The 19,501-nt window shown below is 48.8% G+C and overlaps 1 protein-coding gene across 3 annotated transcripts in view; it reads left to right on the top strand.

Annotated features, from left to right (window-relative positions):
- The window catches only part of nrp1a (neuropilin 1a), an 80,929-nt gene that overhangs the window by 55,482 nt on the left and 5,946 nt on the right, over window positions 1-19,501 (top strand). For 2 of the 3 annotated variants that reach the window (XM_080418370.1, XM_080418369.1), the window contains exons 8-13: window positions 2,474-2,629; window positions 5,367-5,511; window positions 12,040-12,371; window positions 13,948-14,092; window positions 16,273-16,389; window positions 17,461-17,514. In XM_080418370.1, the coding sequence (XP_080274496.1) occupies window positions 2,474-2,629; window positions 5,367-5,511; window positions 12,040-12,371; window positions 13,948-14,092; window positions 16,273-16,389; window positions 17,461-17,514 (949 nt within the window). The remainder of the gene's footprint in view (window positions 1-2,473; window positions 2,630-5,366; window positions 5,512-12,039; window positions 12,372-13,947; window positions 14,093-16,272; window positions 16,390-17,460; window positions 17,515-19,501) is intronic. The other variant, XM_080418371.1, reaches the window with a different exon arrangement.

The raw sequence follows: 19,501 nt of genomic DNA, 5'->3' as shown, positions 1-19,501 counted from the left end.
GAAATCTGGGCCTTGCCCGGTAAGCCCCTCTGAGCCCACAGACGGGAACAAAAGTATTCTGTCTTTCTGTTTCTCTCCTTTTTACCCTCTCTCTGTCGCTCTCTCTCTCTCCATCCATCCAAATCCTCCAGTCGAGCGAGAGAGAGAGAGAGAGAGAGAGAGAGGGAGAGGGAGAGGGAATTGAGGCACGGTGAAGCCTCAGACGTTGCTCGCATCTGTTTTGATCTTTTTCCTTTTCTGCAAGTCAAATGGGAACTTGAGGAGACGGCAGTGACCAGCGCATTGCCAATGCATTCATTGTGGTAGGCAGCTGTTGGTCCGGAGTCATTAAGCACAGTATATTGGGTTGGCAAGGCCGAGCTCTGGCTGGCTCCACCGGGCCGTATGGCTTTAGCATGCAAGGCCCCAGGCAGCTAGACCGGGCTTGGAAGACGATCTGACTCCTGGCTTTGATCGTCCAAATGTCACATGTACACACACACACATTCCCATAGCTGTAGCCACACACGTACACACGCGTACTTGTGTGTGTGTGTGTGTGTGTGTGTGTGTGCGCTCACAAACCAATACACGCACGGAATTCCTGCTGTCGGTCATGAATACGCACTCCTACAATGCAGACACAGTCACACATTTTCCATGCTTTTCATCTCATACACACACACCAACGTACACACACACACACACACACACACACACATGCGTGCGCACGCACGCACACACGCGCACACACACACACACACACAACCTCTCCTTGGCATGGACGTGGTAATCTCCCTAAGACCCTGGTCACCATCCATCAGAGGCTGAGCCCATCTCAGACGGACTTCAAAGCTCCCGTGTCTCTCGTCTTGATCTGCAACCGGTTCCCACAAACGCCTCTGCATCCTGCAGCAGCAAACCGCCCCCCTCCAACCCCCCACCCCCCAGTATGACCGAAGTTCTGCGGCATCTGCACGCAACACCATTACTCCTCATTACCGTCAGCCTGGCCTGTCGGAGAAAGAGCCAACGTCCGCTAAACCCTAACCGCGCTGCTTCCACATGCTAGCTGAGGAGTTCTTTAGAGACCGACCCCTCCTTCTCAATCCTCATCACCCATCGATGCCCCCCCCCCTACTCTCATGGGTTATAGATAGGGGATTTGATGGTGGGGTTAAGCAATGATGCCCCTCTACTCTCATGGGTTCTAGACAGAGGCTGTGATGGGGTTAAACAACGACGACCCCCGCTACTCTCATGGGTTATAGATAAAGGATGTGACGGGGTTAAACAGAGCTCCATTGAGTGCAGAGAGGAAAGATTTTTCTTTCCTAACTAGTTAGTGAAATGTGTGTGTGTGTGTGTGTGTGTGTGTGTGTGTGTGTGTGTGTGTCTGCGTGTGTGTGTGTGTGTGTGCGTGTGTCCAAGTGGGCAAGCTGAAGGTGGTGAGAGTGGACTGCTTCTCCTCGCCACTTGGCAGCTAAGGATCAAGGGCTAGTTTTAAGACTACATATCTGACTTTGAAGAATAGCATACGCAGAGAGTGTGTGTGTGCATGCGTGCGTGTTTATTTATGTGACAGTTTTGATGTCATGGTAGATGATATTTGACAGCTCCACAGACCTGAAGTTAAACAGTGTTGTGATCTCTAAACCCTGGCCTGCACTTCTGCTCAGCATCTCATTCAATCCACACACATGTGTGTGTGTGTGTGTGTGTGTGTGTGTGTGTGTGTGTGTGCACAGAACACACTACACCTATGCATGCTGAACACACACACACACACACACACACACACACACACACACACACCCTTCTGCCTGGCCAACCACTTCTTGGCCGTGTTCCTCCCTGGCAGTGTGCTCGTGAAAATCTAATAGCCCACCAGTAATGCACCGCAGTTCATGATTACTTTATAGATCACTGCATATTTGAAATGCACAATGTTTGATATTCAATCTGCACCTCCCTCTCGCTCTCCTCTCGGTCGATTCCGATAATGCGATTGCAGGGCTGCGTTCTGTTCAACGCTCACTTTTATCCAATAAGCCCTTGTCTCCCATAGCAGGAAATTAAGTTGTCATCCAGTGTCGCTTTCATTAATGTGAATATCGTTTCATAACTCTGTTTATTAAATTCCATGCGGAGGCTGATGAGCCTATGTGTCCAGAGGTGATGCCAGTGGCGGAGATATATTTTTAACTCTCCTGGACGTGTCAGTGCATTATCATTATTAATAGAATTTCTCACGTTGAACACCCTTTCTTCTGTGTCATTATTCATGTACTTGGCCAGGCAGTGCAGTCATATTTCAGCACGTTCTTACACACTTTACCTCGCAATAACTTCTGTGCTTTAAAGGGGGCAATCTTTAAAAAATAAATTCTCTTTCTCTCAGGTCGTAGTGTAGTGTTTATTGAATATTGACTGTCGGAATACCATTTCTATCTGCTTTTGCTCATCTGTCTGTCTGTCTGTCTCCAATCTATAGGTGGATCTGGGGTTCCTGCGTTTCGTCTCGGCCATCGGGACCCAGGGCGCCGTTTCCCAGGAGACCCACAGGACGTACTTCGTCAAGTCGTACAAAGTGGACGTCAGCTCCAATGGAGAGGACTGGATCACCTTGAAGGAGGGCTCCAAACAGAAGGTAAATGTTGTACGCTGATCCTACCTCAGAGCCTCCTTCATTCCCTACTCCCCAACTAGACTCTTTCATCATATCATATCTGACTCTTTTATCATATCTGACTCTATTATCTATCAAAGTGTCCAAGCAAATTCCTTGTACGACTCTGCTCAGTCGATGAGCAGAGGCTCCTAGCACTGTTTTTACGCAATGGGATTGCTGACCAAGACTCCAAGAATCCTTTCCCAGGGTCGAATTCAGTTTCTATCCTTAAATAAAAACATTGATACAAAAAGCCTTTCATGTATTTTTTCTGGGTACGTCTTGGTTGCGCAGTCACTATGTCACACAAACCGCCCCAGTAGATGTACTGCACTCACAATAACTTGCCTCGGCGAAACAAGACAGCTGAGTTGAATTGTGGTCTGCTCCCTTATGTTCCCTCTGAGCGCAACAAAAAGTGGGGAAATACCCTGTTGTGTATGTACTCGGGACTCTGCCTCGCAGCATGCAATATGCAATTATGCACTTTGTTTGGTATGGTAATTTACCTCCCTGAGTTCTGAACGAGTGGATGGTATTTACAGCGCCGAGATTAGTGCTAATGTGGGCCTACAGTAGCTGCTGGCGGGACTTTGTCAGGAATGCGACGTCCGCTTTGTGTGAGGCAGCCGTGGGCTTACCTTGAAAGTAAAGGAGGATAAAGAAAATGCCTGATAAATACGTGTTAAACGTGTGCTGGGAGGGATAGAGGTAAAGGAAACCGGAGAGCTTGGTCGTGTTTGAGCAGCTGGGCGAGGTGGGACCTGGGAGAGAGGAGAAAGAAGGAATGAGGGAGGGGAGTGTGTTCTCGGCCAGAGCGTGACAAGCTTTGACAGTCGACGGGGCGGTCAAACAGGGCAGGTTTTGTCCATCTGTGTTACCCTGGAGATAGAACACCCTGTGGACCTTTTTCCTTTTCCACAGTGGGCGTCCAAAGGGTCAAGAAGGTTGTGTGTTTGACCTTCCTCAGTGTGCGTGACGTGTAAATAGCATGCAGACGTATTTGAGCATGAGAGGGCCGTGAGTTGAACAACAAAAGAAAAAAAAGCTTCTTTATTCCAAGAGAGCATCCAAAACAGGCTTGTTTGCGCTGCTGTGTTTACGCAGCCCCCGGGCTCCAATTCTTTTAACCGGCCTCCCCAAAGCACACAGTCCCCTCTCTGAAGTGGCTGCTTAAAGGTACCATGGCAAAGGCCTGGCCTGTGTTTCTCTCTCTAAAGTGCTTTTGTGAGGAGTGGGCCCATTTGCTAAATGCTGAGTCTGCAGCTCAGGGCCCTATAGAGCGGCCCTGGAAAAAAGCCATTTAATAGTTGGCGAGTGGAGAGGAGCGGACCCGCGTGACATTTAAGAGAGTGGATGACTTTGTTGCATGTCCCTTAGTGGCGGCGGCTGACAGGTATTGCCCAGGGACTTGGGGCCACAGAGAGGTATAGGCAGGCAGACAGGCGGCACGGACTAATGGCTCAGCCCTGTTGGCGTTTTAGCGCCCGGCCTCAGCCCAGATTAGCCGGGGCCCTAGAGTAATGTTAGCCGCGCTCGCTCACTCACGCAACATGCTCACTATCTCGCTCTCGGCTTCATTCCCCTATAGAAGGCTTCCCTTTCCTCTCTTTATTTTATGTCACCTCTCTCCAGCTCTCTCTCTCTCTCTCTCTCTCGCTCTCTCTCTCTCTCTCTCTCTCTCTCTCTCTCGCTATGCTTCTCCCACACGCCACCCCACCACCCTCCACACCTCTCTCGCTCTGCCTCTCTGGAAGTAAACATCGGTGGATTCCTGTGTTGCCCTGTAGCCGCTCAGCAAAGTCACACCGACGCTGGCGTCACTCAATTACCGCCAAACGTGCAACTGATGGACTGCAGGGAGTTGTGCTCTGGGGTGGCCTGCCTCCTCCTCGTGTGACGCTAGTAAACTTGTCAACTAACCTCCGGTGGCCAGTGACATCTCTGACCTTTTTAAGCACAAGACACCGCAGTGAAACCTTGGGAAAGGGGGGAGGGCATCTCCCACCAATCTGGCCCTGTCAACTTTACACATGTTGCCTCGGGTTTCACTGCCTGGGGTCCTTGTCAGGAGGCGTGCTGCAGATTGCATTGAGATTAGGTCGGAACAATATCAGGTGTACGAGAGAGGAGATACTATACTGCAGAGGCGGGCAGCCTTTTCGGACAAGCAATCTACTTACTCTATTCCAGGGCTGGAGAGATCTACTGTACCATCAACAGCCAAATTGACTGTGAAGATAAATATTGGCAGAGAAATGTGTTATCAAAGAAATCAATGGATGTCTTTGTCTGGATTTTCCCGTCATATACTTATTTTTTATTATTATTTTATTATTTAAAAATAATAATAATGATAAATAATAATACAATCTAAGTAATTCCATTAAAAAATATTAAGAAGCAATGAAAATAGCAAGATGCTATTGTGAGCTTGTAGATCGGCTAAAATGTTTGAGATCGAGCTAAAAGGTTTGGGTAACAACAGACTTAGAGGCCCAACCGGATCTACCTGGTAGATCAAAAAGACATGGTTGCCCACCTCTGCTATTACTGTATGACTCATAACGTGATACATTTTACATGTGAATCCTCCCCCGCAATGACATTCCTGTTTCTGGGTCAATGTTCCTGCGTCCCGTTCTGTTCTGTTCAATGATTAAACTCTCTTCAGTCATTCAGCTATCTGTGGTGTGTTGTGTTGTCTTATTCACAGGTTTTCCACGGCAACACCAACCCGACGGACCTCGCCAGGACGCTGCTGCCCAAACCCACGCTGACGCGCTTTGTGCGCGTCCGCCCCGTCGCCTGGGAGACTGGCATCGCGCTGCGCTTCGAGGTGTACGGGTGTAAGATATCAGGTCAGTACCACTGAAGTTCTTCACATACGGACAAAATAATCTGTTTGTCGTGTTTGGCCTTTGTGTTTCGCAATCTGGGAACCCATTGGTGTTTTTGCCTCTGGGGGCACCACCTCCTTTTTTGTCTAAAACCTGGAACTTAGTTTGGCTCCTCCCCTTTCTTAGACCACTCCCCCGGGTGCTTCTGTCTTTATTCCTTCTAACAACAACACTACATGTTTAACCACTTAAACCCTATATGGTTGACTGTATAGAGTCCCTCAGGGCTCTATACTAGTGTATTTTCTGTTTTCTGTTATTGTGGGGAAAGCTTTCGCTGAAAATAGACCGTTAACAAGCTGTGACACGTTGTGAGCTTGTCCATCTGCTATTTTCTGCGACAATAAGGATGCTGGGGTTTAAAATAAGTGGTTAAGGCCGGTGGTGCTGACAGATTCCGCTGTTAGCAGATTGTGAGAGATTATTTGTTATGTAACTCGCCGTTGTTGCACAAGGTTGCCGTTTTACCCCCCTCCCCCCAAATACCAGGTAGAACAAACACTTGTCCCCCCACCTTGGCTGTGCGAGATGCTATCTGTTTATGAGCTGCGCTCCCCAAAGCCTAGAGTGAAATGTTGCATTATGGAGGACCAGCACATGAAGGGGGGAATTATGTATTTATGTTACCCGATGTTTAGATGTACCTCATTCAATATGGATGGAGCCGACAGCTGCTGGCCACGCTGGGGGCGGGCCGGGGCAGTGTGTGCGCTTATAGGCTCCTCCTCTTTCTGCTTCTCTCTCTCTCTCTCTCTCTCTCTCTCTCTCTCTCTCTCTCTCTCTCTCTCTCTCTCTCTCTCTCTCTCTCTTTCTCTCTCTCTCTCTCTCTCTCTCTCAATTCAATTTCAATTCAATTCAAAGAAGCTTTATTGACATGAGAAAATATAGGTTTACATTGCCAAAGCAAGTGGCAAAAGCATAACAAAACAATTTAAGAAAGAAAATTGGGAAAGTATGTACAGTTGGAGGGGGTAGCATTGTGTAAACAGAGCTGTATCACATTGCAACTTGGGAAAAACTGGCTTACAAAACCACTAATGTTCATCTGCTCAGCAGAAAGTTATATATATGTATATGTTGGCAAGGGTAGCTTGGTAATAAAGCTTTTTGAAACAAAACAGCAGCAATCTTTCAGGATTTTGCAGGCGCTTTTGGGACAATTAGCAGCATCTCTCTCTCTCTCTCTCTCTCTCTCTCTCTCTCTCTCTCTCCCTCTCTCTGTCTCTCTCTCTCTGCGTGTGTGTGCTGTCGGTTGGTTGGTGGTCTATAGTAACTGTTCTACTGTCTGGCTCCCTCCTGCCCACTACAGAGATCTGTGGCTGTGAGTTCGTATCGTTAACCAAGTGACTCCTTTGTCAACGTACATTACTCTAATGAGTGGGGGCCCCCGTGCGCTTGTGCGCGTGCACGTCGACGTGGACCGCGATTCACTTTCATGTGTGTGCGCACATGTTTGTCAGCACATCTGTCTGTGTTCTTTATGAGCATGTGGATCGAACGTTTATTGGTGTTCTTTCAGTAACTATTTGCGTGCGGTTGTCTGTTTGTTTGTGTGTGTGTGTGTGTGTGTGTGTGTGTGTGTGTGTGTGTGTGTGTGTGTGTGTGTGTGTGTGTGTGTGTGTGTGTGTGTGTGTGTGTGTGTGTGTGTGTGTGTGTGTGTGTGTGTGTGTCTGTCTGTCTGTGAGGGTCTAAAAATGTGTGTGAGTGTGCGACTGTGCGTGCTTGTGTGCCTCTGCGTGCCTCTGCATGCATACACTATTTTATGGTGCTGTGTGTATTTTTATAACGCTTGTGTGTGTGTGTGTGTGTGTGTGTGTACTTGCGCGGGGGTTACAGCTGGGGCGTATGTTCTGGGCAGGCGACCAGAACCACCGCGCAGCGCTGAGCGCAAGCACATCACAGCGACACGATCACCACAGGGGCCTCCTTGGTGACGTCATGGGCCCTGTGGCTGCCACCCTGCCAGCTGCAGGCTTACTACACCACTCTAGATGCTAGCTACACTATCCGAGACAAAAACATGCTGTCTATATGCATCCATACATTAACCCTGATCCATATTACAGTAAAGCTACCATCCTTAAGGGTTGTATCCGTTGTCTCCCTCTCCTGACAGAGAGGCGTAATTGCAACAATGTCGGCAACAATGTCTGTTTCGTATAACTTGACTGACATTGTGAACCAGTAGGTGTCCTTTCCGACACCAGGGTCTAACCTTCTCAATGGAAGCAGTGGTTCTCAAACCTTTTCTTGTCAAGGACCCCCCAAAAGAGAAGATTTGTGTTTTTAAAAAAACACTTAAATTAAAGTAGTAGTAGGCTAGCAGTAGATAGGTCACTACAGAAGATCATTTCAGTTTTTTCCCTATTGAGGGTTTTCCATGAATGATGTTTAGTTTAGTGATCTACAGTATGTGGGGTTTTTATACCCTCTCTAGTCAATGGTGAGGCGGTTTTGGCTGCTATGGAAGTGCTATATCGAATTATGGAAAACTTTGATTTGGTAATGGAATTCGGCGGCTAACCGTATTGAGTCAGCAGATGGAATTCATAGGATACAAAACGAAAGCCCAGTCTTACAATTAATATTTACTATTCAGGAATTTAGCAAGATGCTCTTACACAGAGCGACTGCAGGATCGGAGCTGGTAAACATCAAACATAGCATCTGTCTAAACAACATGTTATCTAATGTAAAAAAAAATATATAAAAACATTCTTAGTATTTGTGGACTAGCAAATAGTATGTGTTATGTGTATCTAAACTGTCGGGTCTAAAACTGTTACTTTTCAGGATTCAAGTTGAAAAATTGCAAACAAGCTCAAAAACGCGTCGCTTCCTGCAGATCATAGCTTGTAGATCTGCTATTTTTGAAAAATCCCTGGCACAAAATATTTTTTGAGATTGGGGTCCTCAGCCAAATACACATCATTTTGGAGGTCCTTGACATGAAAAAGTTTGACAACCACTGGTCTAGGACACTTGGAGCAATGGCCAGGGTGTTGTAGGGAAGGGAGGGTATCATTTATTTTCTTTATTCATCGTAAAAACTTTATTTTCTCTATTAACTTTTTTTTAATGGTGAATAATGGTGTTTTCCTTGATATTATACAGAGCGATCTATCTTGAGAGTTTAATCTGCTTCAATTGTAATGCCATTAGTACTGTTATGGTTGAGCTTATGATCAAAAAGGAGTGAATTGTGGAATAATATCTGATTAATACCTTAAATAATGCCTTGAATAATATGGTGAATAACCCTTATCCCGCCTATGACCTGCCTAGATTGAGGGCAAGTGTTGCGTGCAAACTTGTGCTTACAATCGTAACCTTCTAACCTCGTTAATCTCCACATATGGTGATCTCTTACTCCCCGTGCGCGCGTGTGGTGGTAAATCTGACAACGTTGGTGTCGGCTAGTTAGACAAACATGTTTGGTGACCTTAAGGTCATCGCTTTCTTGGAGCATCTTATCTCACCATAATACTACGGGCCTGTCTTCTGTGGGTTAGTCAGAGAACTGCATGACCTCCACTGACCTCTGTGTCTGATGTGCCGTGATGTCATGCAAGTCAACTTCTAACTTGCTGTAGAACAGTGCTTCTCAAACGTTTTCCATGTCAACGACCCCCAAATTGATATGTAGGTAGTTGGCCGCGGACCCCCATCTGAAAAGGTTTTGTGCCAGGGACCCCCAGAAGAGAAGACGTGAAAAAATATATAAACTATTCCACATTTACAAGCTCGCAGCACGGCACGAAGTGACGCGCTGTGAGCTTGTATATCTGCTATTTTTGAATAGCCAACGTATAAAATATGGTTAAATAAGTGGTTTAAATGATTGTGATGCTATATTAACTCATTTTGCTGGGGCCCCATACGTTGAATGCATTATTTTGAAGTTCACAATTGGCAAACAAGGGGCTCCTGTGACTTCTGAGGTTGAGGAAGAGGTTATAAGGGGGATAGTGAAAGAAGGGGGACAGGGGAGATTAGCAGAGGAAGAGAGGGGGCGTAGAGGCAGAGAGACAGAGAACTGAGAGCCTGACCCTTGAGTGCCGCAATGGAACTCGTCAGCCCCGAAACACATATTTCAAAAGACAGCTCCGCCCAAAGGAGTTGAGGCATTGTTCGACAATAAAAACGAAAAAAGAAACAGAAACACATTCTGCTCGAGATGCAACTCGCGTCAGCGATCCTGAGGAGCTATTGAGAGGTTCCTGTTTTTCGAAACCTCCATGGTCTTGTGGCTTTTGTTTTTGAAGCCTATGTCAAGACCAGAATTCAGACATCAGAGGATAAGGAGACGGGCCCCCAAAATGTATCTGCTACTAAGTCATTATGGTTCGGGGACACGTGTGTCGCACGGCCCCTGCAGATATACATAGCTACTCATTAATAACCCCCCGCCGCCCTGTTTGTAAACATGGTCGCGTGTGCGTTTGGAGTGCATATGTTTAAGACTGACCACCGAACCTCCACCCAATGCCCTAGATGTGGTACCTCGTGTCCATCGTGTATCATCATCGACGCAAAAACACATGCATGTATATACATGCACGTTTGTTCTGCGTCATCGCATGCCATCCCTACCCTTCTCTGATCACAGCTGAAATCAATTAACAGCTCCAGATGACCTTGGTTCATCTCGATCGTGCACACACACACGCACGCACACACACACGCACACGCACGCACGCACCCACACACACCTCTTTCACATCCCTCTAACTTCAAAGGCAGCCGGCGTACAGCAGAGTGTGCAAGCTTCACTCAGTCAGGGGGCTAGCTCCCTCTGATCACACACACACACACACACACACACACACACACACACACACACACACACACACCCCCACACACACACACACACACACACACACACACACACACACACGCACACACAATCTTGGCAGAGGACTAAAGACAGAGGGAGCGAGAGAGAGAGAGAGAGAGAGAGAGAGAAGCAGAGGGAAAGAAACACCCCAAAACAGCAGAGAGCGTTCCATACCGCCAGCGCTTGTTCCTATCGAGCTCTGCTTTGGACTCCTCCACTCCTTGGAGAGCAGCACAGGACCGTTGATGTGTCTCATGGTTCTGTTTCACATCACTCATCTGAATGAAGCCTTGTTCTCCTAGCTCTTCCCTCTCCTTTTTGGTTTCTCCCCAGATGCGTGCCGTGCTATTGATTTTGGCCGGCTATACACTACAGTATGTTGTCTCAGCCTGGACACAGAAGGTGTCGTAATCCTGGTGTTTTGTTTTGTTTTACACTCCCGCTCTTTTGCATATAGCACAGGTATCGATACACAGTTGGATTTAACTTAAACCCTATACTTCGTTTGTACATCAAATAATGAAAATAGCTTTTTTTTGCCAAATATTCACCTATTTTGGCCAAATATTCACCTATTTTGGCCAAATGTTCATCTAGTTTCACCGAATGGGGATGGGTTTGTATGGTTAACGTAGAGGAAGAGGGTTGAGGGAGTAGAGAGATGGAGGCAGACACTTGGTTTATGGGGTGCGAAGGCCTCATGGCACTTCTTACACCATGCAGTGGACAGCAGGGCCCAGCAGGGGCCAGGTCCAGTGTGCACCTCCTTATGGAAGTGAGTAGGAGTCATAACCCGCTCCCCCTAAAAAGGAGGTGGAAAAATCGAGAAGAAAAGTCAAGTGCTTCTGTGTGTAGGAGGTGGAAAAAAAGGTGGAATAGAAGGAGTTTAGGATGCAGCAGTAAACTGAGAGGTGGGAAGGCTCTGTCTCCTGGATAATGAAAGTTGCAGAGTCAAGGTAAACAAGTGCAGTGCTGGATGAAGACAAACGAGAAGTGTGTGTGTGTGTGTGTGTGTGTGTGTGTGTGTGTGTGTGTGTGTGTGTGTGTGTGTGTGTGTGTGTGTGTGTGTGTGTGTGTGTGTGTGTGTGTGTGTGTGTGTGTGTGTGTGTGTGTGTGTGTGTGTGTGTGTGTGTGTGTGTGTGTGTGTGTGCGTGCGTGCGTGCGTTTCTTTGTGGGGAGGCAAAGCGAGGCGAGGCAAGATGAAAAAGGCGAAAAGCACTCTCAGAATGCAGGAGGTGGAAGCTCCAACTGAGAGTAGGCTTTTAATTGGCTGCCTGGAGACAATCGCTCCAGGCGCAGGAATTAGTATGCATGGCTTCTAGGGAGAGAGACAGACAGAGAGAGAGACAGACAGACAGACAGAGAGACAGAGAGGGATCACAGAGACATCACAAAGAGTTGTGATGGACTTGTCTTCCTCACTTGACTTCCATCAACTCTCTCTCTCTCTCTCTCTCTCTCTCTCTCTCTCTCTCTCTCTCTCTCACACTCATTCACCACATTTTAATACTTGGAAAATCGTGTTCGACACCAAGTTGTTGGATGTGGATCAAGCTTTTTTTGCTTTCTTGTATCTTGTCCCCGCGGGCTTTCATTAGTCTTTATGAAAAAGCTAACCATCTCTCTCTCTCTCTCTCTCTCTCTCTCTCCAGAGTACCCATGCTCGGGCATGCTGGGCATGGTGTCGGGCCTGATCACAGACGCGCAGCTCACGGCCTCGTCCCACACGGACCGGAGCTGGGTGCCGGAGAACGCCCGCCTGCTGACCAGCCGCACGGGCTGGACGCTGCTCCCCCAGCCGCAGCCCTTCACCAGCGAGTGGCTGCAGGTGGACCTGGGCGAGGAGAAGCTGGTGAGGGGCCTGATCATCCAGGGCGGCAAGCATCGCGAGAACAAGGTGTTCATGAAGAAGTTCCGCCTCGGCTACAGCAACAACGGCTCCGACTGGAAAATGGTGCCGGACGCCAACGGCCACAAGCCAAAGGTGAGCCCCCCTGCGGAGAGACGATTGTATGTTTTGTATACTCACACAAACTGCACTTTCTTTTAAGACCTGAGGCCGCTTCTAAACATTTTCAAAATTTGAAAAAGAATTAAAAAAAAATTAAAAAAAAAAATTTCACGATTTTTCAAAAATAGTAGATCTACAAGCTCATAGCACGGCACTCGGTGCCGCGCTATGAGCTTGTATATCTGCTATTTTTGAATAGCCAAAGAAATCTAAAATGACAGAGATGCGTTCCAGGTCTTAATGGGTTAAATGTTTCAGAAATGTTTGGGAAAAAGTGAAAAAAATTAAGTCTGTACAACTTGTATTGATTGCAAGCGTGGTGGGAAATTACCCCGACACACTAGCAAAAAAAAGAAATGAAAAAAAGTTTTTCAGAGTTTTCAGAGTCATAGCGACATCGATACAGATTATGAGGCATTTTAGTCAATTTTCACCCGAGCGCCTCGCTCGGCTGTTGTGAGTCATTCAGCGGTTGCCGCGGTCGAGTCAATCTCACCGGTACTTTAAATCACATTAGGATAAGCATCTTGAGATGTCTGTCAAAGTCTTTTCCTGCTTCCTTCTCTCTCGCTCTCTCTCTCTCTCTCTCTCTCGTGTATTTCCTTTTTTGTATTCCACACCACATGCTGTTCAGCCCGTTCACTGGATACTGCAAGGAGATGAGACGAGAGTAGAGAAGAGAAGAGAATGTGGCACCTGTACTAGCGGCGGCCATAGATGCGTGTAATGGTGTGACACACGTATGCACAGGAGAGCATACATACATAGAAGAGCTCAGTACAAGGCACACCACCGTATGCATGACACATACCAAACACACGCCTGCACGCCAACCAGGAAGTGCAGAAACGACTCGTACCCAATTTCCAGCGGTCCCTGACAGGGTATAAATCTGATCCAGATGGCGTGATGGTTGATGATTTATGAACGGATGCTAGGAGAGGATCCATACCACCCCTCAACCCCCCCCCCCCCCCGCTGCCTGTCCCACTTAGCCACACCCCCACTTCGCCTCGCCTTAAAGGACTCCCAGCATCAAAGGACACAGAGCGCTCCCTTTCGCGTGATAACATCCATTAATCAACTTTTATCATTCCTGTGTAGACCCCCAATCCCCCCTCCCACCCCACCCTACCCTACACTCCCTCCCTTTGCTTTCATTGCTTCCTCGTGTCTCAGGCGAGAGATCTGAGGCCGAGTAGGAGTTAGGGAGCTGAGGTTGGGCGTTTTGACAGGAGGCGGGTCTCGTTGTGATGCCGTGTCGCGAGTGTGTCACACAGCCGCACTTCAGATGTCAGCTGGAAGACAGAGATCCTGCTCCTCATCTGTCCTACCGTCCCCTCAATGTGTTCCCCACCGCCCTCCTCGCTTTCAACTTTTTTTTTACTGCTGGTTCAGAAGGCCAGAAATGAAGCCGTCTTGCCTCGCCTTGCCGCGCCTGCGTCTCAAGTGGTCGTATCAAGTGTAGCAGCGATGACGTTATCAGTGATTTACCCTCTCTCTCTCTCTCTCTCTCTCTCTCTCTTTCATCCACCCTTTATCCCGTCAGACATTCGAGGGGAACATGAACTACGACACTCCCGAGCTGCGCACGGTGGAGCCCATGCTGACCCGTTTCCTCAGAGTCTACCCGGAGAGGGCCACGCCCACTGGGATGGGACTGCGACTCGAGCTCCTGGGCTGCGAAATCCAAGGTAAGGCCTGGGCCTCCAACAGTAAAATTCCCCAGTGTTGATTTATCCACGTGCAATGAGGATCTTACGGTCTACTTACTCGATACGGTATGTATGCACTCCTGCTGTACAGTATACGCTCACACAGGCGTGTCGTCCATCAGCCTAGGGTGATGACACATCTCTGAAGTAGCATGTGTGCGTGGGGTTTAGGCTCCCGGGCCGGTGGGGTGGTGTTAAAAAGATCTTAGTGAGAACCTGACCCCAACTACCCCACCCCTGCCTGCCCCTCCTGCCCGCCCGCCTGCCCGCCCACCCACCCAACAGCTGTCCAGTTCCTGCTCCTCATCCCTTTAAGAGGGACAGTGGTCTTGTCCCGGCGCTTGCATCAAAGCAGCCCCCCTCCATAGGAGAAGCACTCATAGGCGTGATGAAATGAGAGCCCACCTGACACACTAGGATTATCACCAGGACTGAACCCCCCCATCGCATCACGGCGCTTCTTCGCCTGACTGCACAGCTAAATCCGTATGGGTTCATTGGGGTCCATTTGTAGATCTCACCGTGTGTCTCCCTCCACTTTTGTTCAAGTCTGCACACGTATAAAGCTGGGTACCCTGCAATCTTTTCCTTTTTTATCTGCCCACTATTCTCTCTCTCTCGCTCTCTCTCTCTGTCACTGTCACTGTCACTGTCACTGTGTCTCTCTCTCTCTCTCTCTCTCTCTCTCTCTCTCTCTCTCTCTCTCTCTCTCTCTCTCTCTCTCTCTCTCTCTCTCTCTCTCTGTCTCTCTCTCTCTCTCACTGTCTCTCTCACTCTCTCTCTCTGTGTGTGCTGTGGCAGCCTAGGCTCTAAGTGGATTTACATATTGGATTTCAGGGAGTCAGTCAGTAGGCCCGTCCCTGTGTAAGCTACAGGCTCCCACTGGGAGCTTTAACCCTATGATAATGCTTGTTTTCACTGTTAATGCCAAGCGCACACACACACACACACACACACACACGCACGCACGCACACACGCACGCACGCACGCACGCACAAAGTAGCTGTCTTCTAACACCTGTTTATGTGCGTGACTGTGTGTGTTCGCCTCTAACCACATGTTTTTGCACAGTGATTACTGTTGCACAGTGTTTGTGGTGTGTGTGTGTGGTATGTGTGCATTTGTGTGTGTCTGTGCGTGTGTGCGTGCGTGTGTGTGTGTGTGTGTGTGTGTGTGTGTGTGTGTGTGTGTGTGTGTGTGTGTGTGTGTGTGTTCGTGTGCGTGTGTGCGCCAAGGCCCAGTGAAAGGGCTAAATCCTCATTTCTGTGCCGAGCTCCCCTGACGCAGCGCTGACCCCATCCTTGACCTCCCCCGCCCCGAATCTGACAGGGGCTGATCTGCCTCATATATCATCCAGGACAGAGAGGGAGGGAGAGAGAGGGAGAGAGAGAGTGAAACCGATGGCTCGCACACAACACACACATGCTCTATACTCTCCCTATACATCCCTCCCTCTCTAACTTTTAGCCTCCGTCTGTACTGGGGAAGCCTGTGTATTACTCAGCCTAAACACGCACACACACACACACACACACACACACACACACACACACACACACACACACACACGCACACACACACACACGTAGACCACAGGCCGGCTGGCTGTGTGGCAGCGGAGCGTGGAGTGGATCTGGGGCCGTGCCCACATCCAAAGAGCTTGCCGGGCCATAATGATAGGCTACTGTAGCAGCCAAGAGGCCCTGCCTATAGCCAATCCAAATCTCTCTCTCTCTCTCTCTCTCTCTCTCTCTCCCCCTATTTATATACACCATCAACCTCGGCAGCTTGATAAAAGCAAAAACCGCTAATAGTTCCCCAAGATCGAAGCCAGTTTTCGTGCCAGTGGGAGGGAACTACATACAGTATTTTAGGTTGCGTTTGGATTTGTGTGTGTGTGTGTGTGTGTGTGTGTGTGTGTGTGTGTGTGTGTGTGTGTGTGTGTGTGTGTGTGTGTGTGTGTGTGTGTGTGTGTGTGTGTGTGTGTGTGTGTGTGTGTGTGTGTGTGTGTGTGTGTGTGTGTGTGTGTGTGTGTGCGTGCGTGCGTGCGTGTTCGTGTGGCAATGCATTATGGGCTACCGCAGATGCCCCCAGTGAACGACGACGGCAGGGCATCTGGACATCTTTAAACTCTCTCTCTCTCTCTCTCTCTCTGTAGCGCCCACCCTGCCTCCGACCACGTCGCCCCCCAGCGGCAGCACACCTCCGTCGGACGAGTGCGACGACGACCAGGCCAGCTGCCACAGCGGCACAGGTGATGGCTTCGAACTGACAGGTGCTAACATCGCCCTCATGAGACTGCAACCTCCTCGACCCCACCCTTCCCTCCCCTTCCCCTCCACTTAATCTGCTCCTCTCTGCTCCAATTAATCTGCCACCTGCATGTACGCACACGCACACGCACACACGCATGCTCCGGAGCTCGAAGGCGTGCACACGTGAAAACATTTTAGGACAGCAATTTTATGAATGGCATTTTTACAAGATAATTTACCCTTACCCTTCCTGAATTGTGCTTAGTTGCACACCAGTGTCATGCACTGAAAATAGCCAACCTGCCTGCTCACAACTAAGAATAAATCGGGCACAATTTCAAAGCCCTAAATCTAACCTCTAAAAATGTCTCCCAAACCTTCAACACAAACCTGAATCTTTTCCTAATTGTAAATCTTGACTTTAAACAACGATTTCCCTTGTGAGGACCAGGAAATTTGTTTTCTCAAAATGTACGATACTTATGGGGGTATTTGGCCCTCGTAAGTATAATAATACAAGTAGGATACACACACCACACACATGCACGCACGTACACACACACACACATGCTTACACACATACCGTCTCACCTACTTATAAATCTAAACTGCAGCCCTTCCCCCTGCAGCGCTAGAACAGCCAGCTTTGTCCCTCCCCTCCTCTTCCTCTCATCTGTATCCTCTCCACCTCCTCCTCCTCCTCTCTCTCTCTCTCTCTCTCTCTCTCTCTCTCTCTTCCAAGCCTGGCCTCATTCCCCACTAACCCAGAAACCCACTGAGCCTGCACCACTTTCCCGCACCTCTATACCGAGACAACCCCCCGTCTCCCTTGTCCCCCGTCCCACTAACCTGCAGTCTCCAATGAAGAGCATGGGTACCGTCTCTGTCTCTCATTTTGTCTGGGGGGTGTGTGCGGGGGGTCAGTCTGGGTTGGTCTGTTGAGACCTCAGAAGGGGGACAGAAAAGAGGCATGCGTTTTTTTGGCTAGGTCGGTTAGCACGGCTAGCCCACGCATGCTGGTACATGTGCTCAGTTGGAAAGTGTATGAGGCCATATAGGCTAACTGTGCTAATGTGTTGCATTGGATGCAGGTGGGACCACCACGACCCCAGAGACCACTACTGCTGAGATGGACACCGTTCCAGGTGAGCGTTTGCTGTTTGTTTATTCATTTGTTTATCCGTCTGTATACAGTAGTTACTATCCATTTTCTCCAGTCACCCCAAATCACCCATATAGAATTCTACACTGTGGTACAGTATGTATGGTTTGATCAGATCGTAGTGGCGTGCTATCTGAAACATGTCATGGATATCTTTGAGTGCAAACTGGTCAAAGTGACACCTCCGGTGTCAAACCGCAGGTTGAATCCTGGGTTAATGAATGCGGGGGCTGAGGGGCGGTCTCCGGCTCCGGCGTGTGTGTGTGTGTGTTATTAAGGTTTGTTATTAAGGCTGATGATGGGGGTGAGCGAGGTTGTCTGATGGAGGACTAGCTGATGATTAGCACTGGGGCTCTGCTGCTGCCTTTTCAGCATAATCACTAATCACTGGGCACACACACGCGCACACATCCGCGCACACGCACACAGCAGGGTAGAGCACATGAGGACATCCAAAAGAAATGAGCTACACATTATGGTACACACATGTGACACAAACACATACACAGTAAAACCCTGTGTTAAAGACAGTGGGAAACCGTTTTTATACTCAACACTGACACACACGCACGCACGCACGCACGCACGCACGCACACACACACACACACACACACACACACACACACACACACACACACACACACACACACACACACACACACACACACACACACACACACACACACAAGCTGATGAGGCAGAGGCCAGCTGAGAGGCAGTGCCCCAGTCTGACCTTGGTTAATGGGCCACAGTCTGCACCCACCCAGCCCCCTCCCTTCTTTCTGCAGCCTGCTGGCCCCCAATGACAAGCCACCGGTGCAGGTGTGTGTGCGTGTGCGTGTGCGTGTGCGTGTGCGTGTGCGTGTGCGTGTGCGTGTGCGTGTGCGTGTGTGTGTGTGTGTGTGTGGCTGGATAGATGGATGTAATTTCCATTGGGATATTGGCAAAAAAGACCAGCCTGATCCTTTTTACATCAAATAGCTCAGTGAGTCATGAGGAGTCTCATCTTACCCTGAGCATGTCATTCGCTTCACCCCAATTCTCACAAGAATGGAAAGAGTGTGTGTGTGTGTGTGTGTGGGGAGGTCTTTTTAATGGGGAATGTTGGGTTCCTTTAAAAAAAAATAAAAAGGAAAAGTGTCCGACGTCTGCAACGTGGCTACACATGGGAATTATTTTGTGTTTAATGGGCAAATAGGCTCACTTCCCGCAGAAGCTGGTTTAAAAAAGAAGAACACTCCCATTATTAAAAGCCGTATTGGCTCATTATGTCCTATATCCTTTGGAAGTCTGCCTCAATGCATCTCTAAATGCACACGGGGCTCGCAGGCCGGAGGTAGAATCCTGAACATCCCTCTCCCCCCCTCTCTCTCTCTCTCTCTCTCGCCCCCAGTGCTCCTTGAAAGTCTCTCTTTGTCCATTTTGAAACGCGGGACTCGCCGTCGTCCAAGCTGTTTCCTTCTTCTCTCTGTCTCTCCTCCTGAGCCCCTTCCTCAGCCGCGTGTGTCTTGTCACAGAGGGGATTGTGTTTTGGGTGGAATCGGAGGCCCTCAACTGCGACCGTAGGCTCTCATTAAAATGCCCAGCTCTCTGCGGGTTGCTGTGAATGCTTCTTACTCGACCGGACACGCTGCCCAGACCCCCATCTCTCTCTCTCTCCCTCTCTCTCTCTCTCTCTCTCTCTCTCTCTCTCTCTCTCTCTCTCTCTCTCTCTCTCTCTCCAACCTCTCTTTCCCTCCTCTTAACGTCATTCTATATGCACCCTCTTTCATAAGCCATGTCATGTTTATTAAAGGACACCATTAAGTGGAGCTGGGATATATGGTCTGCATGAGGTCTTGGCTGTCAGCTGCCTTATTTTTTTTCTTTCCGTCCGACAAGCGCTGTACCTCTCTTTTCCTTCTCTCGCCCGCCTCTCTCTCTCTCTCCATCTCTCCTTCTTGAGTCGTCTGTTTGCGTCTTCCCCTCA

Source organism: Gymnoscopelus braueri, assembly GCF_963280865.1.
Source record: "Gymnoscopelus braueri genome assembly, chromosome: 21".
Lineage (NCBI taxonomy): Eukaryota > Metazoa > Chordata > Actinopteri > Myctophiformes > Myctophidae > Gymnoscopelus > Gymnoscopelus braueri.
The sequence above is the reverse complement of the archived record's forward strand: the minus strand, read 5'-3'. Positions and strand labels throughout refer to the sequence as shown.